This window comes from Mangifera indica, unplaced genomic scaffold (assembly GCF_011075055.1).
Source record: "Mangifera indica cultivar Alphonso unplaced genomic scaffold, CATAS_Mindica_2.1 Un_0026, whole genome shotgun sequence".
Classification (NCBI taxonomy): domain Eukaryota; kingdom Viridiplantae; phylum Streptophyta; class Magnoliopsida; order Sapindales; family Anacardiaceae; genus Mangifera; species Mangifera indica.
In genome coordinates this window covers 1-12,920 of record NW_025401118.1, presented here as the reverse complement: position 1 = coordinate 12,920, position 12,920 = coordinate 1, and the positions used below count along the sequence as shown (strand labels likewise).

Below are 12,920 nucleotides of genomic sequence, written 5' to 3'. Positions count from 1 at the left end.
AGTTGGGATGAACCCATTTGGTACATTTATGAGATATAGCTGATAGGCCTAAAAATCTACATCAGGCACAAGAACTTGTGAAATTATCATGTGGGGTTTGGTTTGCAACAAGTTGGAGCTTCAAGATAAGGACTTCATTTGCCACTTGCAGAAGAGACAGATCTAAATTTCACCCAACCAGAGGCATTATTTTTCACCCATGAAGCAATAATAATGAATCTAGTGTATAGGCAAGCAATGGCTATGGCTGTTAGCTATGTAAATTAATATTTGCCCAACTGACACACCTATTGTTTTTAGTACTGTGGAAGTAGGAGATGTGTATACCAGTTTACTGATTAGTACAGATTCTTCTCCACAGTGTTGTCCATAATTATCCAGACTTCATGATAACAGCAGAGCTTTGTGCACAATGCAGCAATTCATTTTTGCTTTTTAACACAAATTTAGGAGACCCGGTTAGAGATATATTTTATTATTAAAATAGAAAAATAATTTTAAAAATAAATAATTTTAGAAATTATTAAATATAAATTATTATTATATTTGATAAAATTTTATAAAAATTGATACGTATAAATAATTATTTTGTTTAGTTATAGATAATAAAAATATATTAATATATTATTTTACTTAAATACCTTTAAGTTTAATTATTTGAAAATATTTTTTTATGTTATTTATTATATTAATTAAAAATAAGATTATTTTTACCCAAAAATAACAATAAATAAATATATAGTTATAATAAAATTAAGATTATTTAAGGTAGAGGTGATAATCAGATTAGTTTTTATATTATTTGTTACATTAATATTTATAAACTTTAACCAAACACCCCCTTAGAGGTTGTTTTGTTAAAGGTAACAATATATTATCTTTTTATTATTGAAAGTATTTTGTTTGATTTGTAAATAATAAAAAATTACGATAATTTTTTAATTATCAATGGTGATGTATGATATAATATAATAAATAATCTGATTATTAATTTCACTTTAATATTAAAATATTATCAAAATAATATTGAATTTATTACAATTATATCCTTATTTATTAAATTTTTAAGACAAAAATACTCTCATTTTTAATTAATATAACAAATAATATGAATAATATTTTAAAATAATTATACCATAGATATTTAAGTAAAATAATATACTAATATTTTTTATTACAATCAAATATAATAATTATTTATACTTATTAACATTTATCAAATATAGTAATTATTTATATTCATTAATAGTTTTTTTACCTATAATCTTTATTGGGGTCTAACTGATTATACTGGGAAGGTAAAACTCAGATTCAACAACTAAATTTATAATCATTAAATTGGATAAATCAAAAGTTTGATCTTGTTTAGACGTCAACGAGTTTCAAATTTATACCCTCTTAAAACTTAAGGGGGATTTCACAGTTTTTCTCAGTAATGCGACCTTGCAGGGGCAACAAACTCATTTTGTTGACGTTTAAATTTCACTTCATTTCTTCAAGAGTTCAGCTCAAAATCTTAAACAAATTATATTGTACATAGTGCCAAAGATTGCACAACTGCGGTATCTGCCTGCAGAATGCTGATGGCTTCCCAGTGAAATGATGACGATGAGGTGGGGTGATCAGGTTGCTAACAGCACATACAATACAAATGAAGGTGGAAAATTGGCATGTGATATGAAGATGATTGGCAAGGCAATCAGTACAGTAACATTTTGGGTCTTCTGGGACTGGCTGGAACCGGGACCAGTGCCTTCATTTGCATGCAGCTAGCTTCTGTATAGAAACTACATATATGGCACGCCAAGTACCATTTTCATGAAAGTTTTGGCCTTTAATCCCCCCTGCAAGTTTTCAGATGGAGAAATGTTTGCTCTTGAAATATATAAAATATCCAAACACCAAAAGCTGGAGTTTGGATTTTATGTAAAGGGAAAGAGAATTACAGTTATTTGAGTTTTTTTTTTTTAATGGCTTAAGACTCTTTGATTTGATTATTTCTCTAACATTTTCTGTTGCGGTGTTTGGTTTTTTTTTTTTTATAATAAGAAAACCCACTTGAATTAGATTTTTTTTTTTTTGGATTAAACTAACTATACATAGTAGATAAAACATTGAGTTTAGTAACTATCCCATAACTGTTTTATCGTATAATCCAAAAGTTTAATCATGAAATATTATCAGAGAAGATTTAAACATATACGCTTTTATACATAAACTGCTCGATCTATTATCATTCAAACAACCATTTGAGGCAAATTTTGGAGGAGACATGGCCATGGATGATTAGACATTTTCTGTTTCTTTTTATGGTAGATATGGTAGGATTTAAACATGAAGTTCCAAAGTAAAGATTGGCTAATAAAGCAGATTGTAGGCTATCTTCTGTTTCTTGTTTGTCCTCCTGCATTTGCTTCAACAAAAAGCATCTTCTTTCTTGGGCTACATCCTTTACTGGTTTGTTCTTTGTTAGATATGCTATCTATTTTTTAAAAAAATGGAATGAATATATTCTTTATTTATTTATTCATCAAATATTTTTTTATAACAAAGAACTTTATTCCAGTTTTGACTGATTTCACAATTAAAGATTTGATTTTGATATGACTTGGACAAATTTTAAACTCAAATTTTGTGCTATGAAATTCTTGACTCTGACTATTCAAATTACCCTTGAGGGGCTACCATCATTAATTGGTTGTGTTTTCATTTAATGGTTATGCCAGTTTTACAAGGACTGGCTAACGTATAGGCTTCTAATAATTTGTCCAACATTCGGTGATTTGACCTAAACTCTTGACATTTGGTAAAAATGCCTAACAATACAAAAAAACAAAACAAAACAAAACAAAATGGCCAAAAGACTTGTTTCCGCCCAACGTTTAGGGTACATCTACACTTTTACCCATAAGAGTTTTAAAAAGGCCACAGAATTTATTCTCACCTAATTCCAAAAGTTACATTTGTAGGATTTGAAAATCTCGAAATTTTAACTTAAGCTAACTGTCATTAAAATTTTTGTTTGAAATAATAATAAAATTATTATTTTATTAATAATATTAAAATAAAATAAAATTTATTATATTTTTTCTCTAAGTTTTAAGAATTAACTACTTTAATCCTATTGAAAGTTTTTTAACTTTTAAAAGCAATATTTTTCACCTCAAAACCTAGTGTTTATTTTTTCTCCTCTCTGGTGACCATCTCTAACCACCGATGATGACACTTCAACATCCTACCTCTGTCGATGACGAAGCTTTCATCGTCTCGGTTGCTCGTTGTCAATGAAGGTAGGGTGCTATCATCTATTGTCAACAATAGAGGAAGAATCAGAGTCGATCACAGGAAAATGGAAGGGGATTTTGAAACCCTGGGGGGAAAAGTGATTTTTTGAAAACTTAATTTTGAAAAAGAAATTATTAATTTTTCAAATTAAGGGAGGAAAATAATATAAATTTTTAGAATTTATTTGTAAAATGATGATTTTATCTCTATCTTTAACAAAAAATTTTAGGGAGAAGGACTATTTCACCCCCAACTTTTGATGCGTTCTCAAACTGCCACCCACGGCAGATGAAAATTTAATTTTCTCACCTATGAGCAAACTGCCGTCCAATTTTTCAATTAAGGACAGGGGTAAAATCGTTATTTACTATTAAAACCTTAAAACTTTACAATTTTACCATTTCCCCCCTAATAGGTTTTAAAAACTAATAACTAACCCATCCTCAAAGTTTAAAAAGTTTAAATGTCACCTCTGGGGTTTGCTTCCTTCTCTGGCCACCACCGACGGCCGATGCATTCGACCGATCTCCCATCTCCGACTACAAAGGACGACGATGGACGACCATTTGTCGCCCAGATCTGGACGACAAAGTGTCGTCTAGATCTGGAAGAATAGATGAAGGACAATGCTTCATCGTCGCGTCGTCCAGACATGACGAGCGACGAAGAGAGAAGAAGAGAGACCTTTGTCGAGCAATCTCCCAGATCTGGACGACGAGCCAAGTTTGAAACCGATCTCCCAGATCTGGACGACGAGCCAAGTTTGAAACCAATCTCCCAAATCTGGACGACGAGCCAAGTTTGAAACCAATCTCCCAGATCTAAACGACGAGCGACGAAGAAAGGTCTCTTCGTCGCATCGTGCGACGAAGACATCTTCATCTCTTTGTCGCACCATGCGACGAGGAGATGAAGATCTCTTTGTCGAACCACCGCTGTCGCACCAGAAAAAGGAGGAGGCCGGTGACGACGCCGGAGAGGAAGTCGGGAGATGAAGTTAAAGAATGAGGGTGAAATGCTAGTTTTGAAAGTTATGGGGGGGGACTATATTTTGAAAAATATGGAAACCCTAGGTTTGGGGGTGAAAATGTTAGTTTTTAAAACCTAAGGGGGGTGAATGGTAAAACCCTTACATCAATTTTGAGAGATTAAATTGAGGGATATTTTTGTCATTTCATCTAACAAGGGTAAAATGGATATTTTATCCTTATGCAAACAGATATCATCCAAATTAACAGCTCATGGGTGGGAAAAGTGGATTTTCATCTGTCATCGGTGGCATTTTGAAAACACTTTAAAAGTTAGGTGGGAAATAGTCCTTCTCCCAAAATTTTAACAATAATCGGCTTATAGGTGAGACTTTGGGTTTTTCTAACCCCATGGGTGTAACTTTGAAAACATGTCAAAACTTGGGTGGGAATTAGTCCTTTGTCCTTTTAAAAACTCACATTTTTATCTGTCATCCAACTTTTATTAAAATTTTATATTAGATACAACTCTGTCTAAACTTTTTCACTTTTGAAAAATGACATTCCCCCCTCCCCCTAACCTAGAGTTTTTTTTTTTCATCTCTCAGGCCACTATATCTATCTTTGATGACCTCTTCTTCCACCCTAAAGCTTTGTTGGCTCTCTCTGTCTCTATCGACAAATGAAAACAAAAACAAATTGTTTTTGTCGACAAAGAGATGAAGACAATTTCATCTTCGTCGACGAAGAGACAAAGATGATTTCGTCTTTGTCTTTTCATCTGTTGACGAAGAGAGATGAATCGTCCTTATCTCTCTTTGTCAATGAAAAGAGACAAATCATCCTCATCTCTCTCCTTCGACAAAACAAGGATATGAAGATTTCGTCTCTTCAAGAATATCTAATTGAAGTTGGATGACAGATAGATATTTAAAATTTTAAAACTTTGCAGATGAGACTCTAGGAATACACTAAACTTGGGTAGGAATAAGTCTTTTGGCTCCAAAAAAAAAATATTTATTTCATCTAATTGTTGTATGAGATTGTACAAATAAATTAAAGAAGAATAATTATTTTTCAAGGGAATTATCTTAGAGAAATAAGTTGTCATTCTTAAAGTCAATAAATGATAAATTCTTATATTCCTCTAAAATTTTCTATCAAATCTAATTACAAAAACGTATTTAATTTTATTTTAAATATAAATTGTAATTTTATGAAAATAAAAGAAAATAATTATAGATATGTTTGTTTGTTTGATTAAATATTTGATTAAGGTTATTGCTAATGTCAAGAATTCTAGTGTTGCTGATTAAAAAATGGTGTTTTCGACAATTGTAAAGAGTGGTGATAGTGTTATCAAAGGTGATAGAGGATGATAATGGTAAGAAAAACATAAGGTTGATGATGAATGTTCATTATTGTTGAAGGAAATAGTAGAGACCAAGGATGAGCAAAGGAATCTGTCATACATAGTTGTAAAATTTTTTCAATAATACTCTCTCTCTCTCTATATATATATTTTTTATGTATAAATAATGATATATCACTATATGACTGAGTGTTGTTTTATCTTAATTTTTATCTATTTAATTACGTGATAATATATTATTGTTTATGTATACATTTATTTATAAAAATTATACACATAACATTAGTCATTTTTTTTCAGTCTCCCTTTTTATTTTTTTAAAGAAACAAGTTGTGATCTGCTCGCCATTTTTGTTATGTAAAAAGTGTTCAGTCTCTTCCCAGTGCTCTCTTTTGTAAAGGCATGTAGAAGTGTAGCTTTCGTTAACTTGGGAAAATGGCCATGGCTGATTACAGGCCCACGTTGAGGGCCACTGGATCTTTATACAGTGAAATAATAAAAGTTGCGTTGTGTGAATGACTTGCAGCTCCATGAATAAGGCTGTTACAATGCATTAAACTCGGTGTAAACACAGGCTGACGGTAATATAATATGAAAGTTTACATGTCATGAAGCAGAAACAATATGAAGGTAGACCAAGCTGGCTCGCGGGCGGCCCTGCCCAAGTCATCCAATTGTGGCAGGGCCTGCAAAATTGTGCCAAGGGCCTGGGGACAAGGCCTGCAGGTTGGCCCAACAAAAAATAATAAAAATATATATACATTTGTGCGTTGGCCTACTAAAGACTCGCAAAGAAAGAACCTAAAAGACTTTCGATCATGCAGTGGACCTTAACATGTTGGTTAGCCCGGTGTAGCCCGCTAGACCTTGGCATAGTTTGACCCTTAGACATAATGGGCTGCGCCGAAGCATTGCCATGTCAACCCAACAGTGTGAAGATGTTGATTGCTTGTTAATGGTAAACCCTCTTTGGCCAAGTAAGATTTTCTCATTAAAAAAAATAAAGCTATATGTATCTATTTTTTTAGTACAAAATTAAATACATTGTTAATGTATTATCATATGATTAAATATTATTTTATTTTTAATTCAAAATCATGATATATCAATTATATATTAAAAGAGTGTTGATACAATTTTATTAAAAGATATGTTACTCTTTTAGAAACATGTGAGACTATGGTAAATTCTCAGCAATGCGGCTTCCAATTGTTTGTGCATGTCATACTGCCACACTACGATTTAAATAGGCCAAAAGGCTTATTCCTATCTATGGTTGTCTCACCTGTAAAGTTTTAAAAACTTAAATATCTACTGTTTTATTAAAATTTTTCATTGGAGTTAAGGTAAAATCATAATTTAACAAAAAAAAAACAATTTTAAACTAAAATTTTATCTCATTCCCTTTCTTAATTTAAAAAACTAATAATTTTTTTATACTTAAAGTTTTAAAAGTTAACTTTTTCCCCCGGGTTTTTTTTTCTCCTTTTTTGGTGACCGTCTCTATTCTGGCCTTCACCAACTTTTTCTCCTACCAGACGTTGACACCCGACAGTCATTTTCGTCAGACAAAGGCAATGAATCTTCTTCATCTGACGAAGCGACGAATCATCACGCTTCGTCCAGGCTGAGATCTGTTGCGTTCATCTAAGCCAAGATCCATTGCACTTCGTTCAGGCTGAGATTTGTTGCGTTTGTCTAGACCATCATTGACTTCATCTAGGCTGAGATCCATTGCGCTTCACCCAGGTTGAGATCTGTTGATTGTTTTGTGGCTACATTTTCCTTTGGGAGGCAGGAGGGGTCCCCGACAGATGAGAGGTTAGTTAGAGAACAAATATCAAAGGAAGAAAAAGAAATGAAACTCTAGAGAGGAAAATGTAATTTTTCAAATTTTTAGATAGAAAAAATTACTAGTTTTTTAAATTGAGAGTGGAAAACAAGATAAATTTTATTTTTTAAATATTATTAGTTAAATGACATTTACACCCTTATAGTTAATAACAAGTTTGAACAAAAATTAGATGACAAATGAATATATAACTTTTCAAAATCTTATAGGTAGGAATTTGAAAATACACCAAAGGTTCGGCGAGAATAAGTCTTTTGGCCTTTTGAATAATGCAATGATATTACAGCTCAAAAAATTTTCTTAAACTATTATGCTTTATTTATTTACAAGATGGTGAAAACATACATTTTTTACATATAAAGGAAAAAATCCTAACTTGTTTCACAATTTTTTACCAATCCATCCAAGTAATTCACTTAAAATTTCTTATATCAACCAATCACAACAATTATAAAAGTTAGACACGGAAACTAACAAAACTAATAGACCACTAAATTTTTAAAAATAAAATTTGAATTCAAATTTTTACTACATTTACAAGATCTTTACTTACATAATACTGTGGTTACAGAGCGTTATACATCGGAATTTATCTATCTAATTAATCCTAACCGGGTTTTTAGTTTAAAAAAAAAAAACCAATTATAAAAGAAGACTTGGTTGGTGACCGATGGTGAAAGATTCCCTAACCATGTTGAGATGTTGATTGATAAATATGCTAAAATGTGTACATAAGAAATTTCACCTAGAATCCAGAAATTTCTCTTTTCAATTATTGTTCCATTTCCTACAAACTACCCAAAGGAATAAGGTGTCGGCTGTGAGACAACAACTATTTTCTCAATATAATTAAAGTTCATAACCTAAATAACCAACATTGTCTTAATGAAGCCCATCAAAGTAATTTGAATGACAAAATAGGAGGTTTCATGTATAAAATAATGAGCAATGTTATGCGTACCTAATTTTGGTACATAATTCATGTACACAGTGATGTGTCATCATATAATTAGGTGATTTTAAAACATATGTCATCATATGATTAAAAAACATCCAATCACATAGTAACACCTCATTTGTGTATATAAATTATGTACTAAAATTAGGTACACATAGTTTTATTGTAAAATAATATCAATTTAAGTTTTTTCTGATGATGTATTAAGATTAAACTTTTATTTACCTAGTTTGGTCATTATGGAGTTAACCACTGGATCTAAAATATATTTTATTCGTTGTAATTGATTTCGATTTAATGTAACGATGTAACTTAGGTAGAGTTCCTCATAAGGGAAAAAAAAAAAACATTGTCTTTAACCATTTATAACAATAAAGTTACTTTGTGATTGATATGGCCAAAGGGTTTATCATGGAAAGGGTAGGTCAGCCATTGAAGATTTGGTCATGGTACCCCTTCCACAACATGCGGGATTATGCTTCAATGTTTTTTTTTTTTAAATGGTTTTCTATTGTTTATACTTTCCATACTACAATCAAGGCCACACAACTTATTCCCACCAAAAGTATCTTATTTTCATAAGTTTTCGTATATTATTTTTTAAAACCTCAAACACCCACCTATAGACGATGAAAGTTTATGATTTTATGGATAAAATCAATATTTTATCTATAATATTAAAAATAAATTAAAATTTAATCTTGTTTCTCTCTAAACCTTAAAGTTTTAGTTTTCAGATCTCTGACATCGAATTTAATGCTATCACTAGAGATGAATATCTCCCGATACCTTCTCTCTCTCCGACGACCAAACTTCTCTCATTTGAATGTTTAGATAATATTTATTGACGTAAGAAAAAACTTCTAAACTGTTTGTCTTTCTTAACAAAAAAAAAAAGATCTCATTTTTTATTAGAAAAAATAAAGGTTAGAAATCTCATCTTTATCAAGAAAGACGAAGATGAGAGATTTGATGTTAATACAATAATAATGAGAAATCCCCCTCTTCTACCCACGTGATAAATTTTCCTTTTATTTTCTTGTGAAAAAAATTTCTCAAATTTTTTCTTTTCATTCTTATTAAAAAATAATAAAATATTTATTACGTGAAAAAGGCATACTTATATTAATTTAAAATTTTTAAAAATAATTTAATATATAAAATTTAACAAAATCTTTTCATTTATTAGCGGACGATTCCGCATGCCTTTATTGTCAAAAATGTCGAGTGTTACGTGTCAACATCCGAAGACACACCATCACGATTCAACCACTTAACATCAAAGCGGGCCAGCATTGCCCGCGTCCTGTTAACGCGGGCCAGAGGGCGGAGAATGCAGACAAATCTTCAACTAGTTACAAAAGCAAAACATTAAAAAAAAAAAAAAAAAAAAGGAGGTGTCACAAATAAAACAGCCGTTATTTCCGTTTATACGTACCAATGAACAAACAATTGCCGTCATAACCGCCGTTATCCAGCGCCGCCGATTGACGCCACGTTTTTAAAAGGACCACGTACAGCGCGTTCATGGTTATCTTTCTACTGGGGGCCACGGCGGCTGCTGCGGCTGGGCGTCTAGAGCCTATTATAATAATTACGTTAACAATTGAGTCAAACTCCTCGTTGACTGAGCCCCGTTTTAGGTTAGGCGCTATGTACGGCACGTGAGAGGCGTGCCAGCAGCTGCCTTTATGGGGCCCCCTCTTTCTCTCTCACACACACACACACACACACACACACACACACACACACACACACACACACACACACACATATATATATATATATATATGTATATAAAAATATATCTACTAAATCTACGGTAAATCAAGGAGAAGTTAATTTTATTTTAATTATGAAAGTTTGACCAATCATTTGAATTAAAAAAATAACATCATTAAAACTGAAACGTGGCATAATCTTATTAATCAACATGATTCAATTGAACTCAGTTCGCGCAAGAGAAGCTACGTCCCTTGTTTTGACTCCTTCAAAACGACGTCGGTTAATCTCTCTATCTCGTTCTCTATAAAAGCAGCCACAGCCTATGTCTCTTCTCCAAGAGTTAACTTCTCTGGTATTGTTCTTCCTTCCAAGAATGACGGTTGTAGCACCGAGAGAAAGGTTTGGCAAGAATACTAATTCGAATTTGAGATCGAACTCCATGGAGATTCGATACAGAGGTGTGAGAAAGCGTCCATGGGGTCGTTACGCCGCCGAAATCCGCGATCCAGGGAAGAAAACCCGCGTCTGGCTCGGCACATTCGACACTGCTGTGGAGGCAGCGCGTGCCTACGACGCGGCCGCGCGTGAGTTCCGTGGCGCCAAGGCCAAAACCAATTTTCCCCACACAATCGAGACCGCCTTCACGCGCAGCCCTAGCCAGAGCAGCGCCGTGAAGTCGTCCTCTCCCCCTCTGCCTTCTCAAATGTCGACGCAGGCGGTAGAATTCAACCGAATGAGTGTCGGCGTGCCGTGCAACCCCGTCGCGGTTGGACGTCCGGTTTTGGTCTTCGACGTGTTCTCACGCGACTCGTGCAGGTTCGACCGTACACTCCGCTCCGCCCATTTTGACTCAGATTCATCATCCGGCGTTGCCGATTACGATCATCAGCACGGTTCAGAGAAGACATTGATGAATCTAAACCTCGATCTTAACCTCCCTCCCCCGCCTGAAGTTGCATGACTTTTGCTGGGTTGTTTAGTAATTTAAAAACTGACATGTATGGATGAAGAAGGAGAAGAATATATATGTATATACAGTAACTTTAGTACGTTAAGTCGGATCCATGGTCGTATTTTTGCAACTGAGAAACTATATCATCTGTTTTGATATTTCTATAAATGAAAATCGAGAGAATATTTTGTTGGGTGATGATGCTTCATTGCGGCGTCGTTTTTATCATTTTTATTTTTATATATTTATTTTGTTTCTACGGTTTCTAAATCTGGCAATAGGGATAAATACAAATGGAATTTAAACATTTTTTAATCTCAAATTTAGTAAGCCAACATTAATAATGACTCGAATTAAAAATTTTGATTGAGTTTGATGTAAATTTATGGGTCAAATAGAGATATAAATTAAATTTATTAATTTGAATCAATTTTTGAGTTTAAATTAATTTAGTTTAAATTTAATATAATATATTAGACTGTTATTTTGTATTTATACGGATATATAACACGTCACCACTTATTTATCATTATAAAAATAAAAAATAAACCTATCCACATACGAACCCAGCAGGGAAAAGGAGCAGCCTCCACCATGAGAAACCACAGCGGGCCCACGCTCAATCTCGTCGTGATTCACAGTCAGATCTGTCTACCCCTCATGCGTCTCTAGGATCTTAACATCAATCGGTTGAAATTACATCCTTATCATGTGGGTCTGCGTAGAGGAGTGACTGTTTGTGCATATATAGGATTTATTTTAATTTAGTTATTTTTATAAAGAGGCGGCACCGACTGTGTAACTTGTGAGAACGGATTAGAGGGCAAGCAGCTAAGGAGTGGGGGCCAAGTTGGAGTAATTTTCCGTGTTGACGAGGTACATCACACATGTTTGATTTGAATTCTCATCACGTGAACCTCTACCGTCTGATTAAGACAATTTTTTTACTATTTCAAATTTGGTTCCAATTTTTTCAACTAATTACTTTGTTTATTAGGAGAAGCTTTTAAAAAGGTGCCAAAAAGGAAAATCCTTAAAAGACGCTGGGCTATAAAAAAAGTAACCTAAGACCAAATAATTAAATAAATATTAAAATAAAAAATCCCTCCACGTGTGAAGGGATCTGACAACTGAAGGCGCCGTCCCAGCATCCTGTAGTCGTAAAATCCACCAATATAGATTCGTCCACCTCACGAGTTCACGTGGGCATATGTACGGACGACACGGGGAAGCTTTGCTTCAGATGATGACACATGCCAAGATGATGGAGCTATTTAAGCCGGCGCGTTGGCAAGAGAGAAAGCGACAAGCATTAGTTAGTCGACACGTGGAGGCATAAGTTAAATTAAAATGTTGGTGAGGTGGGGTGGTGAGTTTGACCCGCATAAAAGCCGTAGTTTGTTGGGCTGTCAGGTTACCGACCTGTCTGTTAAAAGTGTGATCAAGCTAAATGTTTGACCGCCGCAGATTTATTTTTCACTCTACTTAGGAATAAAGTTATCCTAATACGAGCTTAGGTTTTCTTTTTCTTTTTTTTCCTTGGCTAGCTTCCCCTTTGCATGTGAGGATGTTCGGTGGTTGAAGCTTTTAAATTACCATAAAATTATGTGTTCAATTTTTATGTATAATTTTATATAAAATAAATATATATTATTATATTAAAGTATAATTTTATTTTTTAATTTTTTATTATTTATTTATATAATAACACATCATTATTTATGTATAAATTTTATACAAAATTATTAGTCAAAATATAGATTTGGGCAACTTTAAATGGTTACACTTCTTTTTTATACACACTTTTA

The 12,920-nt window shown here is 33.1% G+C and overlaps 1 protein-coding gene across 1 annotated transcript; it reads left to right on the top strand.

The window, feature by feature from the left end:
- The first annotated feature begins 10,430 nt into the window (after positions 1-10,430).
- LOC123206160 (ethylene-responsive transcription factor 4-like) lies at positions 10,431-11,320 on the top strand. The gene has a single exon (XM_044623289.1). The coding sequence runs from the start codon at positions 10,483-10,485 to the stop codon at positions 11,119-11,121; it is 639 nt and encodes a 212-aa protein (XP_044479224.1). The 5' UTR covers positions 10,431-10,482; the 3' UTR covers positions 11,122-11,320.
- Positions 11,321-12,920: the final 1,600 nt, after the last annotated feature.